General features: G+C 43.5%; 1 protein-coding gene across 1 annotated transcript in view; it reads left to right on the top strand.

Moving 5' to 3' along the window:
• Positions 1-137: 137 nt before the first annotated feature.
• Positions 138-19,576, top strand: part of LOC133011445 (putative methyltransferase NSUN7) — a 20,033-nt gene continuing 594 nt past the window's right edge. The window contains exons 1-12 of the mRNA XM_061079177.1: positions 138-489; positions 6,327-6,385; positions 9,294-9,424; positions 9,544-9,696; positions 10,451-10,634; positions 11,524-11,761; positions 12,278-12,421; positions 12,506-12,607; positions 13,944-14,079; positions 14,947-15,070; positions 18,263-18,530; positions 19,168-19,564. Coding sequence (XP_060935160.1) covers positions 138-489; positions 6,327-6,385; positions 9,294-9,424; positions 9,544-9,696; positions 10,451-10,634; positions 11,524-11,761; positions 12,278-12,421; positions 12,506-12,607; positions 13,944-14,079; positions 14,947-15,070; positions 18,263-18,530; positions 19,168-19,564 — 2,288 coding nt within the window. The remainder of the gene's footprint in view (positions 490-6,326; positions 6,386-9,293; positions 9,425-9,543; positions 9,697-10,450; positions 10,635-11,523; positions 11,762-12,277; positions 12,422-12,505; positions 12,608-13,943; positions 14,080-14,946; positions 15,071-18,262; positions 18,531-19,167; positions 19,565-19,576) is intronic.

Here is a 19,576-nt window from a genome sequence, read left to right as displayed (position 1 = left end):
TTATTAATTCCCCAAATCACACATTTATCTTACTGTCTATCTATTCCCGGGGTGGTTTCTGCATTATTTAAGTCCTCAAGGTAGATATTTTATGGTCTGTGTTCCAGGTGTCACAGAGAAAACACATCTCTGAAAAGATGGTGAAAAAAAAAAAGAACAGTGGTCGTTCCAGTCGCTCTTCCACATGCAAGACAAAAAGAGCTGACTCCCAGATCGCAAGCAGCAAAGACCCGGCTCCTCTGGAGGCCCTGGCCCACTGTGATGTCCCTGCCGTTCCTCCAGAGCTCCAGACCCCTGGCCAAGGTCAGCTGGGATTCTCTGACCGGGTCTACCTGCTGGCATCAGCCATCTTCCAGAATCACCACCTGGAAAAGTCTGCAGCTCACCGGCTGGTGAGTTATGGCAAAGAGAGAGGGATCCCTCTACCTGAAGTCAAAGATGAGGAGATGCAACATTCTGCTTATGAACTCGCCTTCAATACGCTCAAATGTAAGTTTGTCACTTGGCATCCCTTTTCTCACATATCCCCACCTTTAATACAAATGCAACAAGTGTCGAGAAACCCCAGTTTTTATTAAGTTCAAGTATATTAAATTGCAGGTTAAACAAGTAAGATATTCGTATCCAGGTAAGCAAGCAGGCATTTTAAATTTGAATTGATAGCTCTGCTGAAGCTAATTGATGGATGGAATTAGATATAGCTACAATAGACTGATGAAAGCAGAGTAGAGAGAAGGAGAAAAAAATGCTTGAGTGACCAGGGGGGAGTCTGTGTGATGCTACAAATCAATTTGGACCATAATCTCTTATCTGGGACTTGGGTGAGGTCTGGGTGGCGGAAGTCAGAGGGCTGTGTAATCACCATGGTGATAAGGGAGGAGAGGTGAGCCGACCGTCAGTGCAGGAAGCTTCCTGGAATCGATTCGATGCGTTCTTAGTGGATGGAGCGGTCAGGAAGCAGAAAGACCCTCTCGTAGCCATGAATGATTCTGTTCATTCTCACCATCCATCCGCCGAACTTGGATAAGCCCTGGGCCTACATGTCTCACAATTTAATCTTTAAACCTTATATTGGTTTTACAGCTGTAGGTCATTGCACTTTGCATCAGCAGCTCGAATCAACTAGATTGCTGCAGATATCAAGAGAACACTAAGAGATCTCATTACCCGGACATTGTCATCATCCATCACCTTTTATTTCTTCCTACAAGAGGATGTCAGTACACTCTAGCCAGGATGAGGAATTTGCTTGGCCTGAGGCACTTGAAAACAAATTAATTTTCACAAGAGCGTGAGCTGGAGCTCTACTCAAAGGGAAAAATGGGCTCCCTGAGCTTAGAATAATTATAGCATACTGCACTACTTGTTAACTTTAATCCCCCTTCTTTTGTTCAGAGCTTATTTCAAAGACAAATATTCCTCCGTTTTATCAGTGCTGTTAGTTCAGCTCCTCTGCTTTTCCCCTCCCTCAAGGCTGACATTTGTGGAGTTGGTTCTTCTGTAGTGTAAGGATTATACATTTAAGATAATTTAAGGGAACAAGGAGATTATAAGCCACAGGGTATAAGTGAGGAGTCAGTGATTCAGTACAAAACTAGAATGGCACTGTAGTTTTGTACACATTTTTACTAGGATCTGCACCAAATTACACATGCACACACTCATAGATATCAGTCCCCTAAACATACTTCATTTTTAATCAAGATTTATGAACTATTCTGTGTCAAATCAATGGAAATGTTAGAAAACTCACTATCTCGCAATGTTATAGAAAGTGAAAAAAGATTCCTGGATCCGCCCCCTTCTCCGGGTCCGCACCAAGATTAATGTGAACTAACAGAGAATTGCAGATGAAAAAAAACATGCCCCCGGGTGGAGGTAGATATCTGAGTATATCCATGTTAACACAGAACAAGTAGAGCAGCATGTGCCAATTTCTCCTGAAACTTGCCTCCACCACCTGCAGTCAGTAGTTTTGGTCACATGTTGGATTCTTTAGTGTTCACAATGTGCGGTGACATTGGGTGCAGATGAAATGGCACAGCCTGGAAGCCAATGTTAATCGCTTCTCTTCCTCCTCCTACCAGCAGTGTGACTTTTGGTGCAGAAATTGATTTGCTAGTGACATACACCCGTGCTGGCAGCTACGTGCACTCACACACATACACACACACATATACACACATATACACACACACACACACACAGACGCAGACACACCCCAAGACGCAGCGTCCGTGCAGTGCCTTTGCAATGACTGATCCAAAATTGAGCTGAGGTCAGTTGTAACCTGAAGCAGAAAATGCCTCAGCAGCAGAAAAATGCACAGAGCAAAATGCCAATGAGTTGTGGTATTGATCTTGTGATTATAACTCTTATCTGCTCAAAACAAAAAAGTCACTCAGTATAAGCTCCGTGTCGGTGGCTGAGGACACAGACTTGTCTGTTGCTGTGATTTTCAGTCACTTAAATAAATATGGATTGAGACTTGGTGAGGATGTTGCGAAGATTTGACATTTGATAAACAAAGATGAGGCTCAAGTGACAAATATCAGCAGTCGAGTCCTTTCTGCCTTCTTTTCTCTTCTTTGTCTTTTTCCTTAACTTTATTCCCTCTCTTTCTCCTCCATCTTCAGGGCTTTTCTGTTTCTTTGACCTCTACCATCTCTTTGGAAAAAAATCCTCTTCACATCTGAATAACTTTCTGCTCATTCACTGAACTAGAGACAGTTACAGTAGGTTGTCAAGGTTTCATTTCTTTTTAACCGGTCATGCCATGTCCTCACTGTTCTCTCTGCTTGAGCTACATGTTCAGATATGTAAAGTCCTTTTGGTGTGAGTTTTTACTGGTAGAAAATAGTTGACCTTGTCGCTGTAGCCATGAGAGCCTGTCCCTCCTCTTCCCCTCCTCTTCCCCTCCTCTTCCCCTCCTCTTCCCCTCCTCTTCCCCTGCTTTTCCCCTCATCCTCTCCAACCTCTTTCTTTCCACTGGCTGCTCCTCTGAGTATTTCTGCCTCATTGTCTGTACTGTCCAACTGGGCTGTTAGACGCCCTTGTCAGATGACTGTGGCTGCTGTGTTCTCTCTGTGTGACTCGCTGGTTCTTTGCACCGCTTTGTATGCGGCTAAACTTAGAGCGTTGGAGAGAGGAAGATCATCTTTTCTCTCCTCGAACACAGTCAGAGCAGATATCACACAGTGAAGCCGCGTCAAATATAAAATTACTTTGCTATTTAGCAGTTGTGTAAATTCCCTCTTTTTTCGTCTGTCCTCTGTGAGATTAATGTGCAATCTGGTGCACTGATGTGAAGCATTGTGGGACAAAGACGTGCATTCAGCTCTTGCTCTTTCACTAAGGATTTGTTGACCACAGTCACCATCAGTCACTGTTTGTTGCCTAACACCTGGATGGAAGCCACAGAAAAACACAACCCCAACACAAGCCCTGTGATAACTGGTGCCTCCTGCTCGTGTGTAACTGATTTCATGTTTCGATTGATTAATGTCAACTTGTAAAATCGGGAGCTCTGATGAGAGCATATGTCTTGTCCCGCAGGTAGAATCCGACTCCGTGTCTGCGCTGTAAAGACGTCTACTGTATGTGATCTATTGCTGAATTTTGTCTGAGTTTTACTCAACCTGCTGTGTGTGATTTACAGCAGGCGGAAGACTGACCTCTATAGACCCAACCATCAAGGCCCCCACTGGGGTCTTTTTTGCATTGTGTGCAGTGAGTGGTTATCTCTGCGGGGCTTATCTTTAGGACCCTCTGCAGTAATGGCCATTATTGGAAACCTCATTGACCTACATCAGCTATAAATTGGAGCAGTGCTGATGATATGCCATTGTTTATGCAATTAAAGATAAGCTCTATTACGTACAAACCTTCATTTGTGTTACTGGGTGCCTGTGTGTGTGTTTGTGCCCATACCTGGATGCAGATATGTTTGTGTAGCTCTACATGTAATTTAGCCGGTGTGCATGTGACTGAGACCCAGAGTACAGTCTGCCGGGATTTGCGACCTTGTTACAAGTTAACAACATTGTCTGTGGTTTCCATGGCGTCTCGGTGAATGGTTTCTGTCCTGGGATTACCTCCCATTTGCTTTTCAGGAGGTGTGTCTGCCAAGTGTGAGTGGGCACGGTGCACGTTGATGTTAAAACTATGGGTGTTAGGCTTAAACAAACACATACATGCTTATAAGGGCCCGAGCACCGAACAGACATTAAGACAGTGATTTGCAGGAAATTAGAAAGGGGTGAAATTTTGTTCCACCTTGTAATTCTTCTTCTGTGACATAAAGAGGTGAATTCTAGCCTCACACATTACGGTTTATCCTTTTTGCACATTTCCACTATGTAAAGAGCAAACACTGTGCCTGCAGAGTGGCTTTGGAATGGAAGCAGCTGTTCTTCAATTCCAACACGATAACCTGGATAGTATGACTGTCCCTCCATCTCCCACACATTGAAATGGAGATCCTGCCTTTAGCAGATGGGAGTGCACATGATAAGTCTCTTTGTGTTTGTGTGTATATTTCAGGCAGAAAGCTTCCTGTTGGCTACAGTGAGACAGTTGGTGCTTTCATGATATGACAGCCAGGGGGTTGAAACAACCCCATTTGCCCACACATAGGCAGCTCTCACCAGTTTACAGTTTAGCTTTTTTTCAGACTGCTGATAAAGAAGGTCAGGCAAAGTTTAATTGTCGAGCCTGACAGTGTTATACAGAGATCTAATGGTGGCAGCAAAACAAATAGCAGTGATGGGATTTTAACCCAGGTTTTCTGAGGGTAAATGTGACGCAGACTATTCACCAGCAATCACTGTGTTTGTCTGAGCACAGTTCAATCAGGAGAGCCTAATGCTAATGAGTATATAAGAATGAAATAAAACATAGAACAAAAAGGAAGTAGTTTTATGGATTGGGTGCTTTGGAAGTGAAGGAGCCTTTCCCTCCGGAGCCTAGACACTGGTGGTGATGATGATAAGTCAGGTTGTGATTGGGTGAAAAGGGAGAGTGAGATAATTGAGCCTGGAGATAGTGGGAACTCTGCATGCACCTGAAGACTTCCTGACCAAAATGCAGCGTAGCTTCATATCATCTCACGAAAACCAGATTTGGTGGGAGGCGAAGGTAAGCTTGTAGCTTCATGTAGCTTCAGCATCAGCAAGAACCAAAATGTTTATCAAAATAACCGTGTGCAGCTACATTCCCAGTTTATCCTGCTCAGCCAGCCTTGCACAGCTCGGTCACACTCACATACCCATTTTTTATAGCGCATTCTTTTATTGATGGAAAGTACTTTGTGAATGGACTGCGTTTATAGCCTTAACGACCACTCAGATTGCTTCACATGATCCTTCACACACACACACACACACACACACACACACACACACACACACACACACACACACACACACACACACACACACACACACACACACACACACACACACACACACACACACACACACACACACACACACACACACACACACACACACACACACACACACACACACACACACACACACACACGGCCCCTCTATATGTCATGATGTCATGCTTTTCCACCACACACATCAAGCACACAGAATTCAGGGTTCAGTGTCTTGCTCAAGGACACTTGGACTTCTGGACTGATGGTGATCGAACCACCAACCTCCTGGTTAGTGGACAACTCTCTCAAATAAGACTGTCCAAGCCACCACATCATATGCCAGTAAAGTGTAAAGAAAATAATGAAAGTCATACAAACTCTAGTCTGGAATGAACAAAATGCATTCTCCTTGCATTTGTTTTTTACAGATCCTATTTAATTGTAACCTGTCTTTTATTTCAGATGTCATTAATTCATTAGTGGATTTCACACAGACACTCACCACAGACACAATAAATGAAAGAAATGAAGCAAATGAAGAATCAGATTAAGTCTAATTGAGCACCAAATAAGCATTTAATCATGGGAAATGAACCCCCCCATCTAATTGAATTATCTTTTTAAATTAAATCACAATCATTTGGGGTGCCTCCAGGAGCCTCTCTTAATCTCTTTCCCCTCTTCTAGACACGTTCTCATCATTAGATGTGGATTTGTCCTTTGTAGCATATAGTTTACCAGTTAATGGATCGTAGGTAATTTATTGTGCCTCTATCTAATGCCCCAAATTAAGAAGTAGGGATCGGTTTCTTGGGATAATTAGACACTGATTTAAAAGATGGAACTAATATGCATGATGAATACTCAGATGCATAATTAGTAATGGAAACCCGTGTTGCCATCCTTCTACCTAATCTTGCTTTACTTTGTCTCTGCACAGATCAAGAACTGCTGGAGGACATCATGATTGACAGCTGCTTTCACCTCACTCAGCTAATAGTACGTGAGTTCCATAGCAGCAGTATTTCTAAAACAGAGACTGTAGAGAAAGATGAACAAAAAGATGGACGACATGACTGCTCCCCAAAAGAGAACCAAAGTGTCAAAAATCCCAGATTGCTAATGTGCAGACTCTGGCTTCAAATTTGTAAGATGGCAGCGTTTGTATCAGAGATATTGTGGCTTCAATTCTGTGTAGTGGGAGGAAATGGAAACACGGTGTCCATCTTTATATACAGTCTATGTAAACTATGAGTGAACATGTCCGATCATGTTTGATTATATGGTGTATGAGGCACATGACATGTACTTTTTTTCATCTTCTGCTAAAGATCAAAGTTCTTTGGATTCTGAGAAAGGCGAGAGTTAACTTTATTAAGCAGTTTCTTTGCGTATATATATTTACATACTACCATACTTTCAGGCTGTTTTCCTGAATTCTTCCATTCCTGATGCTTTGGTGGTGCCTCACTCAGTTGTCTTCTGTATCGATGTCCTGCTGTTTCCTCTGTTCTCAAGACCTCTATCAGTACATGTAGTCTTTGACATATTACACTGATACACTCCTATCAGCACCCTAGGGCTTTTATATTCTCTACCCCAATCAATGGCAATCCCTCTTTGAGGAGTAGCACATGGGTGCTGTGTGGCGGAATGTGCCAGGATTAGTCTTTTCTATTATGACCCTCCTCAAACAAAACATCCCATTAATTATTAGACGACCCAACATCTGTCCTAGAACCAGTGTGCTTGTTGTTATAAATGATACTAAGGCTATGCTACACTATAAATGTAAAAGGGACGATTCCCAACACAGCTGTTAGACAGCAGAAGAAAGCCCAGCTACTCTAAACGGAGAGGTATCCTCTGGAGGAGATCGGCATGTATCCGCCCTACTTTTAGCATTCCTCATAAAAAAATCGGTGGGTTGCTGTTGCTGCGTCTCTAGCAGCCTGGATGGTGATAAAACATGCAAAGAGCACAGAGCTGGTCCGTGTGCAGCTGGTGGAGGAGAGGAGTGATGAAAGCACGAGGTGGTGAATGTGTAAACGGAAAACAGAGCAGTCACAGAGTGGACAGATTGCAGACAACCAACATCTACTTCAGTGAGGACGTGAACATATACAGGCCCATTAATACACATGTGTGTTTGTAAAGCAATCCCCCCCGTGCGCACATACTGTGTTGACTCGTGAAATATGACCCTGGGTAAAATGAATGTGTCTCCCTATGTGTAGGTGGCAGGTCGTTACTCTGCATCCCTCCAGTGAGACAATAAAGCCCAGACACAATGAGACGGTCTTTAGAAACCTGGCTCACAATGTTTTACACTGCTGGCTCCTATAAAGTTTAACCTTGATAGAGCGGGGAGGAAGAGGAGGGCTAGAAATAGGTGGATACACCCTCAGCGGGAAAAAAATGGGAGGAATGAAAAATGAAGATCCATGCTGAAAGAGCCTGAGGCAGATTTGATCACAATGTTGGAGAGAGAAAATTAAGCCTCAATGGAGGATGTGGTAGCGTAAGAGGCAGACACACAAGGTTCAGTGGCACATTTAACATAAAATAGTTCTCATCTAATGGAGAAATCTACATCCAGAGTCCTCTTGAAAATTCCTGATGGTTAGTGGTACCATTTAACCTTTAATTACTTTTATTACCTTGATGATTTGGTCGATACCGTCAAGTTAGCAGGTGTCATCAACATCAACTGTAGCCAAATTGCGTGCGTTAAACAAACTCTGACAGATTCTGACCTTTGGGGTCGATGTCTGAGTTTCTATTTATATCAAACTTATAAAACAGCACATTTTAACAATACTGCAATAATAATGATTACTGTGATCATCTCTATCTGTCCTCCTATATTTATACTATGAATTCCAGTTGCCTATCTTTATCTATAAAACTCCCCTGTCTCATAATACCTAATTAAATTTAGCCTTTGGCTGCAGTGATTAATTTAACTTTATTTTGTAATCTTTATGGTCATGTTATAAAAGTGAAAAAATGTGTGCAAATGCGTCCAAGTAAATTTTTCATGCCGTGGACGTGAATCTAAAATTACATCAGCGCTGCAGTGTTTCTTGTTGGAAAGTTTCCCCTCAATGAGACGCTGTTGCCAGGCAAATCTCCGAGAGGGAATTTTCTCACAGCCAAGGGTTTAACCATGGTAAAGGGCAAACAGAACTAGGGGGGGAAGGGGAGTGCCACAACCTGTTTCAGAAACCAGCCCTTCCAAAAATGAAAATCCGGAGCCTCTGGAATGAATAATAAGCGCCGACTGATTCCTGAGCTGCAACTGAAACCCTTGTAGTGTTCTTGCCTCTCGGACGTGAGGATGCGGCAAGCTGTTGCTGCTGTGGAACACCATCTGCCACAAATTCAGCTGGTGCCCTCCCACCCTCAGGGACAGAGAGGTGGAGAGAGATATGGAAGCATGAACTTGGAAAGATGGAGAGAGAGAGAGGTTGAGAGCTGAAGGAGAGCTCCTCCTCTGTTTAATTAGGTAGCAGGGGCGGGGTCATGACAGGACACCCTTGAGCTTCTATGCGCATGTACGTTAGTTTATGAAAAATGAATAATTTAGTCTCTAAGTCAATACAATAAATACCATCACTGCACTGTACTCCTCATTAGGTAACCAAAACACAGCTCTCTCCAGCACACTATTATCAAATATGGGTGTTTGTTGGATTTATGCACATTTAAATATCTGCATCATGTGCAGCTGACTTTGCAGATGTAACCGCTGAATAAATAAAAGCTTGATCTGCAGCCTTGTCATTGAAAGTTACACATTCTTCTATTAGGCATGCAGTCTCCGTCCTTGTTCCTCATTTTTCCAATGTTGTCTCATTAAAACAGAAGTCAGCAATTAACTGTAAGTTTTGTTCCTCTGCTCAAGCCAGATGATCAGATGGGCCTCGTTGCCGTCATGCTGTTCGACTTCCAGGACAGGAAGTTCCTCCCGCGAGAACGGCAGAGGGAGGAGGAGGTCATACAGGAAGTAAGAGATGTGGACAACTACCTCCTCAGGTGAGGAAAGTAAAAAAACTAGAAGCACAAGATGAAAGAAGAAATAATTCAAGCTATAAATTATAAAAGGTTTGACCAACTGAGAAAGAAATTAATTGTTGTGTATTTGTTGGACGTAGGTTGAAAACCAAGCTGGCCGCCTCTCTGGCACGATGCAGGATCAAACTCAATCTCTTGTCCATTGAGTGTTTCCTTCCGGAGAGCGTGAAGATGAAGCAGCAGCGATCAAGCAGCCTTCCGCTTTATACATGGGTCAACACGCTGAAGAGCAGGTCAGCTAAGAACGCACAGCCTTTACACACTGTAATACCCCCCCCCCCCCCCCCCCATACACAAAAACACTCTGAGTACACACTCGGCCCCTCAGAAGTATATTGAGTACATGTACAGACCTGTACATAAACACAGGAATGTGCTGCAGGGGAAGAATACCTCCACCTACATTCACACGCAGACCTGAAACTTGGGCTGCACCCCAATGTTTTATGGGCTAGGTGCCCAACTGACATCCAATTAAACCACCAGACTATACGTGTGTGTGTGTGTGTGTGTGTGTGTCTCTGTATGTCGCTGTGTTTGTGTGCTAATGTGAGTTCTTGCACAGGCTGATTCGGTTAGGTGTAAATCCTGCTGCTGTGGACAGATTCAATCAGCAACAACCCTCAGCGAGCTCTGGGACTGTAAAGGTCACCTATTGGGATGAGTGCTGTGTGTGTGCGTGAGAGAGAGAGAGAAAGAGAGGGAGAGAGAGAGAGAGAGAGAGAGAGAGAGAGACAGAGAGAGAGAGAGAGAGAGAGAGAAAGGAGAGAGGAAATAGGAATAGAGTAGAAGTGTGCATCTTAATGGTTTTTACTGCAATATTACTATTAAAGTCTTTTTAAAAGGCCACATAGCGATTCTACACAGTTATTATCTATGATTAGTCATGGTCTGTCTCCCAACTCTAAAATTATTTTTCTCATTCAGTCATCATAATGAAATATCAAATGATCTGATCTCCTCTCACTTCGTCTGCTCGGCTTCTAGTGTTGAAGAGGTCCGAACTGAGCTGGAGAGTTTGGGCCTCTCACAGGTGGAGTCTATCGGACGGCTGGAGGGCCAGAGCTTCTGCAGGGATCCCCACTGTGCCGATGGGCTGGTGTTCCCTGCTCAGCTGAGACCTCGGCTGTATTCCACCCAGCTGCGTCGCGACCACAAACTCGTCATCCAGGTACAAGCTGCACGGAGGTGTCTGACAAACTTAAATATAGGTGTGAATAATCTGCCCCATCCATCCCTGTCTCTGATATTTACGATTTCACTGCGGTAATAGACTTGCTTAAATTGCTTATAAGACTTTTTGTCCTTTATGCCAACTAAGATTAGTTTGCTGAGATACAAATATTTCACATCACTTCTTCTCATCTGGCCATACTTCAACTTGAGCCATAAAGAATTCCCCCCGTGTAGGAGCGGGTGATAGGTTTAATCATTTAATTTCTACTCCATTAAAGTCAAGCTGCCGAACAAATCGTAGGCAGCACACAGCACCGCAACACAATTAAATCCGATTTTGCAGCCAAATTCAATCAAATATTCCGAACCATGGCCTAATTCATCACCTCCATGTGTTTCCACTGCTCCTCTCTCTGGACTTTATGGGTTTCCATCACACTATCTCTCTCCTGTGCTTTCTAAATGTCATTGTTCTTCTCTCCATCCTCCCTGGTTTGTCTTTCCTGACAAACTTTGTGATCTGGGCGATAACTACAGAAACTCGACCCGACCCTGTGTCTCCACAGGGACACGTTCAGTATTATTTCTAGAGGAAGTCTGATTGAAGGACATCTCTGTTGTAATGTGACTGCACTCGTTTTCTACATCTCCTATATCTCCGCTTGCCTCCCATCAGCAACTGTTTTTAAATAACTGCTCCTCTCTCATCTATTTCCACCTAAGTTCTATGGAACTCTTCTTCCTACCTCCTTTTCTCTCAGTTTGTGTCTCATTAGTTTCTAGAGTGTTGCTGAAAACCTGGAACTTGAAGTCTTGAAATCTGTTATAATCTCTTAGGTTGGTCTCTTCTTCCAACCTAATGCTTTTACTCAATGTGTCGGCAGGATAAGTCCTGCTGCCTGGGCCCAAATGCAGCGTGCTCCGTGTTACCAGAGGAAGGGGATGTTCTCATGGCCGGCTGCTTCTCGGGCCTCACTGTCTCCCACACTGCTTCCCTTATTGCTGAGAAACACAAAGCCAACAACAGCAACAAACAGCCAACAGTATACGTTTGTGTCAGCGATCGCACTGACGCTCAGAGGGAGGATCTGCAGCGGATCGTCTCCGCCATGGGCTGCAAAAGTAGGCGGAGGCTCCATCCACTCTAATACCTTTTAGTTTTAAATCACATCACTCTGATTGTGTTTACGCTTGACATCCACTCTACTTTGGAGTTTTCAAACACCTAAAAAGGAAACTTTGGAAATGCTGCTGGCACAGTTTTAGAATGAAAACTGCGATTTAGTGTGGTAGGGCAGAAACTGAGATCTTTGGAAATTATGACGCCATCATCCTTGTTAGCTTCCTGTTTGGAATCAGTCGTGGTCATAAGTAACATTTCCACTCTGTCATCAGTCCAAGAAAACAAATTTTCACCTTTGCTGTTTTTTGTTTGGAGGATATTATGTTAGCAGGGATGAAATTGCTTCTGATATGGAGCTAAATGCTTGTCTGGATGCAGATTGTTTAAAACCAATATGTATTATCTTTCTAAAAAAAAAAATTATAATTAGACAAGGTGAACTGACTTTAAGAATTGAGTAAATGTGGGTTATTGATTATGTGGTTATCATTCCACTGTATCTGCATGTTACCCAGACGTAAAGCTGATGCCAGTGATCTTCCAGTCTGTGGACGGTGCCGACAAGCAGCTGCAGAATGTACGAGTCGTCCTGTTGACTCCCAGGTGTTCTGTGTCTGCAGTCAACAACCCCATCGAAATCATACTTCAAGAGAATAGAGGTATATCGTGATCAATGCTTTAAATCCACATTTACATGCAGCTCCCTCTTCTCAACCTTCTGAAATGCTTCTCTGTTTGCTCAGACACAGACCTGCTGCAGGACTTGTCCCACGGCTCCATCGCCCCAAGCAAACTCAAAGCTCTGGTAGCAAAGCAGAGGGAGGATATTGGTCATGCCCTGAAGTGTGGGTGTTGAACCACCCGCACACACACACTCACACACACACACTCACTCACACATACTCAGACACACACCCAATGTGATGTCTCGAGCATGTAGCTTCCCCTGACCTCTGTGACACAAAGAAGCTCATGCTTCTTAATTGTCTAATCTTGTTTGCCATCAGTCTGAGGCCTGTGGTATTCCTAGTAGATCTTCCGAGGCTTAATTAAGGATGCTTATGTTGCTCCGCGCTGGTCATTTCACAGTCTGCTGCAGCATTCCTTGCATATTTTAAACAACTGATTAGTATTTCTGCTTTGTACTACATTTATCATGTTGAATGGGCCTCGGCAGAAGGACCCAGTTTGTTAGGTCACCTGACATGTAGAGCCATTCTATTGTATAACAGAAGTTACAGTTCACAGCCTTTCTGCTCATTTGTATTTGAGATATTTTATTTCATTCCAGTCAGTGGCTCGTTAATCAGAGTCCACGAGCCACAATCATTAGCTCCAGTCGGTCTTTTGTTGTTCTGTGCTTCTCTCACTGTTAGTTGGTCAGGTTCATGTTCATCAAGCAGGTGGAGACTTTCTGTTCAGAGCAATGAAATCCAGCACCTTCAAATTGCACTGTCATCGATTGGGCCTCTCTACATTTTTGCTTGTGTAGATACTTTCCAATAGGACTGTTAATTAATGGCGGGTGGGTATCGAGTTCTTTGGCTAGGTTTAGTCGATGGTCACATACACAGGCACACACACACACGCACAAAGAGACACCTCCATAGCCCTTAATTTCCCAGCTGTTAGGTGGGTGTGTTGTGCAGCAGTACACTTGATTGACAAATCCCCTTCCCTTATCGACTCAGTCCCGCCTCCTGACAAGCGATATTTCACATTTGTTTGGAGCCGATCTGCCACATTTGAGCCGGTTTTATTTGTTATCAGCTCGGTGCTTAATGTTTCTGTCTGAACTGTAATTACTGAGCAAGAGAGAAATCAAATAAAGGAAATCAAACGGCCGACAGTCTCACAAATCTACAGCTTGCAAATCAACAAGCTAGCAGCCATTGAATAATAATTAGCAGTGTATGGACGTAAACAGCAGAAATTAATTTCCAATATTCCCATTCCTTCAAAGGGAAGGAGCTGGGTTTGAATATGCAAAGTTAATTGTCATGAAATGAGAGGAAGACACATTATAACTGATTGTGTGCGAGCGTATTTGCTCCTCATGGTTTAATTAGAAATTAAATGAGTTTGTTGTTTCACGGTGTGGTGACAGCTCCATTTGTATGTATTATATCACATCACATGTTTTCTGATTCCAACGTTGAAGTGCAATATGTTTCTATACAGTCCCCAAGGTTTTAGCAGTGGTATACTCTACCTGTTCTTCATACCCAGCGGAAAATGAGGAGGTGGTGAGAGGAGCCCTCGAGGAAGCCAAGGCCCACTCTGAGCAGTCGGGGAAACCAAAGCAAGTAAACTTCAGGTCAGTCTGTGCACCCCTGCGCCCTGGTGCACTCTGGGTATCTTCTTTCTTCGTCTTTCTCAGTCTGCTTGCCTCGCTGTCAGTCAGCCTGCTGAGTTGTTTGTCTGTCTCCTTTTAGACAGGCTTCTGTCAAAGTCTCAGCACACCTGAGACTGGCGCTGAAGGAGGTTCTGTGAAAATATAATCAAAGGTGCCACGTTGTGTCTGTAAATGCTGTGAAAAGGGCAGACATTTATTTTTTCCGACAGGTTTCCTTCACACAAACATACTTTATTGTTTTTCACTGGTTTTTCTTTGTGTGTTTGAGTGTTGGTGTGGTTTGAAAACCTTCAGACCATGTTGAAGTCAGGCCTGTAGACTTGAATACACTGACTACTCTGCAGTGAGCTGGCCTGGTGTGCTGCCTCAGGCGAGCATTAATAACACACAAGTATTGCTGCTGCTATAAACCTCAGAAAATAGACAAACAATGCAGTGTGCATTTTTCAACTGAAAAAAATCGATGTATTAGTCAATCGACACAAAATTATCTGTAACTCATTTGTACAGCAAAGGTGCCATAAATTGCAGGATCTACTTCAATGTGACAGTTTGATGCTTTTCTCAGATTTTATATCTTTGAATTGTGGGTAAAAAAAAAACAACCTTTACAGACTTGACCATGACGTTATAGAATATATAATGAAACGCTAAACTAAGTAAAATAATCATCCAAATGTCAATCAGTAATGAAAATAATTATTATTCTCAGCTCTAATGCAATGTCTTATTTTATGTGTTAATTTTTGTATTTGTGGCGTCTGTTCCCTTGTGTAGTTTTACAGTTGAATACGTTTTTCTGTATGTGTTTGTGTGTGTTTGATCCAGACTCAGTCCAATCCCGTTCAGCTCTCCTGACAATCCCGACAGTCCAGAGCAGAAAGACCCCTTCTTCACGCTGGAGGTCTCAGATCAGAGTAACGGCTGCTTCCTGGCTCTTCTTACCAGAGAGGTAAACATCACCAAGTCAGAAAGAAACTTCACAGACAGCTGTTAACACTGATAAAATGGTAGATTTAGGGTTTTAAGTAGTGACCACAAGAAAGGAAGAGTGAGAGAGGAATGCTCTCCAGCTGAGCTTCACATTTTGGAACGCTTGCCAATGTGCCAATTTCTCAGATGCTGTTTCTCCATTGGCCTCCAGGTTTCTACTTAAAAAAATTCAATAATTATAAATCTACATGATGTCGAGATGTTTTTCCTTTTCAAACTGAATTTGTTGTTGATTTTAAAATCCTCAAAAACCTTCAGTCTACTGCTGCTGCTGCTGCTTTCAGTCAGTGCAGCCAAAGAGACAAGCAGGGACAAATTTAGCTCATTTAGCATTCGGCCTTGGCAACCTGCCTGCTCTCCAGCGGCAGCAATGTTCTGACACTAGCGCTGGACCCAGCCGAGGGCTTAACCAGTGTGATACCAGGGTGTTATTCAGTTGACTGTTGACTGTTGAGCTTACAAAGTGCTGTGTGCAGAGAGAAGATAGTGAATGAGAGTATAGTTTCTCACTCTCACACAGTATACTCCTAGTTGAAACACCGACTGATCATTTATTTATGTCTGCTGGGACACAAACGAACATGTCCTTCACACGCTCGCTTCTGAGTCCTGGAGAACCATCAAAGAGTTGGCTCTCACACAAAAACAGAAAACAGATACAAGGTGAACTAAATTTAATTGGTGAACTGTGAGGCGATTTTTATGAGGCAGATATGCTTTCGGTCGAAAAGCAAAAGTATTCACTGGGAAACTGAGGCAAGTGTAGAAGCAGAAACCTTTGAATGGTTCACACTTAAGTTTACATCAAGTGAAAGTGAGCATCACAGACTGTGACGGGAACTTAGTCAAAACCTTGAGACGGAAGAAAAGTAAAAGGAGGAAAGAGGTTTAGAAGAAACCTAAATGTTGGGTCATAGACGGAGGTGTTTCAGCTGAGAAGAAGGTGGTTGGATGAGTGTGAATGAAAACTGAAATCTAGTAAAAATCTGAGAGGATAGAGGAGAACGTTATCTGGGTCAAATTTAGAAATAGAAAGAAGCCGAGTTAGGAAGGATGAGGGACGGGAGGAGCAAGGGAGAGAGAGATTGAAAGTATGCAGTTAAAGATCTAGATGTTGGCCTCTTTTGTTTGTGTTTATGTCGGTGGCGACGTTTAGGAAATAACACGTGAATATTAGACACGGCAGAAAGTCCTATGTCGTCTTTGGAGGGTTTTGAGTTTGTAGCAGCAGATTCAGAAATGTCAGTGTCTGAGAGAAGCCTTCAGATCCAACGCTGATAATTGGGACGCAACGCTGTCTTTGACTCCACTGTGTTGTCTCGTTAAAGTCTTTCATTGCTCTCTCTCTCTCTCTCTCAGTCCTCCTTTTCAGCCGAACTTGTTTCATCTCGCCTCCACTTTAACCTTCCTCTCTCTGTCTCTCCCTCTCTCATTACTCACAGTCGACTGTTACGGGCCATGAGTCTAGATGAAGATCTACAGGGTTGGTAAATGTGCTTCAGCGAATCTCATCATCATGGCTGGGCTTCCCCACGTCCCCCATAATCCACAACAACGTAGCCATCTTTACGACGTTCTCCCTCCCATTACAGAACCTGTGCAGGGTTATTAAGCCATCTCACCCCCACTGGGTGTGTCGGCGCTCCCTCTCGCTGTATGTGTCTGTTTGTCTCTGGCCATTCATCAGGTTTTATACCTCCACAGACAGGAATGAAAAGACAATCAAACTGCTGTAATGGCGCCTCAAACAGGAGGTTTTTTTCTCCTTACCTTCAATAAACTAAGCTAATCAAAAGTTATTGTGGCACTGTGAAAGGTGCCATAAAAATAGCAATTATATAAGTGTTTGAATGCTGTCTGGCTTCCATCGACTGTCGGAGCGCCGCCCGTCTTTATGAGCCTTCGATACAAGAACAGCTGGGCACAATAAAGCAACCGAGTGGCGTTCAAGTCATTTTTTCATTGGTTAAGCAGATTTTCAAAAATTGAATAAAGTTGCCAAGATATATCAGGCATAATGATTTTAGACAAGCTGAAACAAGAATGGGTTTGCGAAGGGGTACGGTGTGACGGATTAGTTTGGCAGAGTGTCGTAGGAAATGAAAGATTTACAAAGTACGGCATCGTTGGTTAGTGGAGATGGAGAGGGAGCAAGATATACAAGGGTGGAGTGGAGAAAGGGAGGAATGGGAGTGCGCCTGTTGAATAATTCAGCATCCCCTGTCTGTATGAGTAAGCATCAATGAAGTTCAAGGCATCCACCAAAGACTGCATTACAGTGGTGCTTCTGAAACATGTTTACCTGTGTGTGCCAGAGTGGACCGGCAAACCTACGTGCACACACACATGCAAAATACACACTCCTTGAATGCAAAGACAGATTTCATGTATGCAGATGCACCTGTGTACACAGAATTACAGATTGCCTATACAAACATATAAGTTGTTTGCCATAAAACGTGCAGGCAAACACAAAAACAAAAAAAGACACACATAAATCCACACGAGCTGCTTGTCCCTGTTGTGTACACTGCACTTGTGAATAATTCAGACATCGAGGGGAGCAGTGGCTGCTGTGGGCTGGTGCTGAGACAGCAGGTGACCCTGCAGCCAGCAGCAAGGACATCTCTCCACTGTCCCCTCAGCCTATCCTGTCCTCAAATGAATATGTTGGTATCTCTATTAAATTTGAATAATATGATTTTCCTTAACATTCAAATAATGTGGATCAGGATTCCAACGCATCCTGGAAAACCTGGAAATTTGGAGAGTACTTTTCCAGTCACTGAAACAACCTGGAAATTAATTAAAATGACTGAATATGCTAGAAATAAATTATTGTGCTGGATTAATTTTTTTTTTTAATTTTACCCCTACACCCTGATGATTCAGTTCATTTTAGAGCAGATAGCATTTGCATACACGTGTGGTGCCAACACATTTTTAATTTGCAATAATAATGTAGAATATTATTGACATTTGAATCTGTGTCTGTGCAGGCTGTTGATAAGTTTAGTCGTCTGTCAGCTGGAAGGCTGCCACATGCTTCACTACAATATTTACATTCATAACCCTAACAGTTATTATACCATGTTTACCACGTACCAGTTATTTGACCATGTACCAGTTATTTGAACATGTCTTGTAACAGCCCGAGCCGGTGGTCAAGGAGGCACCGCAGGAAGTGCTGGCCAGGGCAAAAGCCAAAGGCATACTGGACAGGATCGGCTCCAACCAGCCAACCAGTAAAGAGCGTCGCAGAAACACCTGCAGGACGACAAAAGCAGTCCATGCACCCACCTCTCAGCCCCGCCCCCTTTCTGTCAATGTTCCGTCCAAAAACCAGGGCACCAAGGGAATCAGCCGCACGGCACTGAGTGGACCTCAGGAATTAACGAACAGACGGCAGGCATCACAAGGTGGGAATAAGTTATTGTATGAAGTAACAGGAACATGATGCTTATTAAAGGAGTAGTTTGACATTTTGGTATTCATGCATATTGGCTCTCTTGCTAAAACTTTGATGAACAGATCGATACAACTCTCATGTCCCTTAAAGGTGAAGCTACAGCCAGTGTATGCCTTTAGCCAGCTAGCTTAGCATAAAGAAACAGGCAAAACAGCTTGTCTGGGTCTAAAAGTTGCCATTAACACTTCTAAAGCTCACTGATTGGCAAGTTTTTGTTTGTTAAATATGAACAAAAACTGGATTCTGGTTCTCCTTTGGACAGAGCCGTGGGTCTATCTGTTTCCAGTCTGTGTGCATCTCCTGGCTGCAGCTTCACATTACTTATCTCATATTCACACAGTAGCTTTTATCCCCTCATCTTACTCCAATGCAAGAAAGGTAATAAGCATAAATCTTCTAAAATGTCAAAAGAGTCCTTAATGCTTTTGCTGAGGAGTAGCAAGTAATAGGGTTTGGTTTTAAGTAGATCTGCATGTAAAGTCCTGCATTATCATATCTCATTCTCTTTTCACTGTGCTTTCTGTAACTTTAAAAACATAAATCACGTCCCATCCCTCTAACTTCTCTCCCATTGTTTCGTCTTTCAGTAAAACCCAAAGCTCTGCGCCTGCAAACCCTGAAGAATGCTGTGTCCAGCCCGTTCTCCTCCTCAAACCAAGACGGCTCCGGCTCGTCCACCTGCAAACCAGAGGACAGGACACCCACTAAAAGCACAAACTCTGCATTCAACACTACACCCAGCACCCTGCATCCCGCCCCTCCTCCTTCTGCCCCTATTGCCCGTCCTCGCAGGGCTCATCAGGAGGTTCTGAAGCCCGTGCTGTTCGTTCTGCCACCGGTTCACTTCCCCAACTGTGTCCCGCACCAGACCAGCCGAACTGGATTGAGCCCCAGCTTCAGCTTCAACAGGTGGAGGACGCCGGCTCCAATTCTGCCCCTCTCCCGCTCTGATGGGGGGTTCTCAAAGGACATAATGGCCAAATCGCGACCTTTGTT

The sequence above is a fragment of the Limanda limanda genome, chromosome 10 (genome assembly GCF_963576545.1).
Source record: "Limanda limanda chromosome 10, fLimLim1.1, whole genome shotgun sequence".
Classification (NCBI taxonomy): Eukaryota; Metazoa; Chordata; class Actinopteri; order Pleuronectiformes; family Pleuronectidae; genus Limanda; species Limanda limanda.
This window is presented reverse-complemented; position numbering and strand designations above follow the sequence as displayed.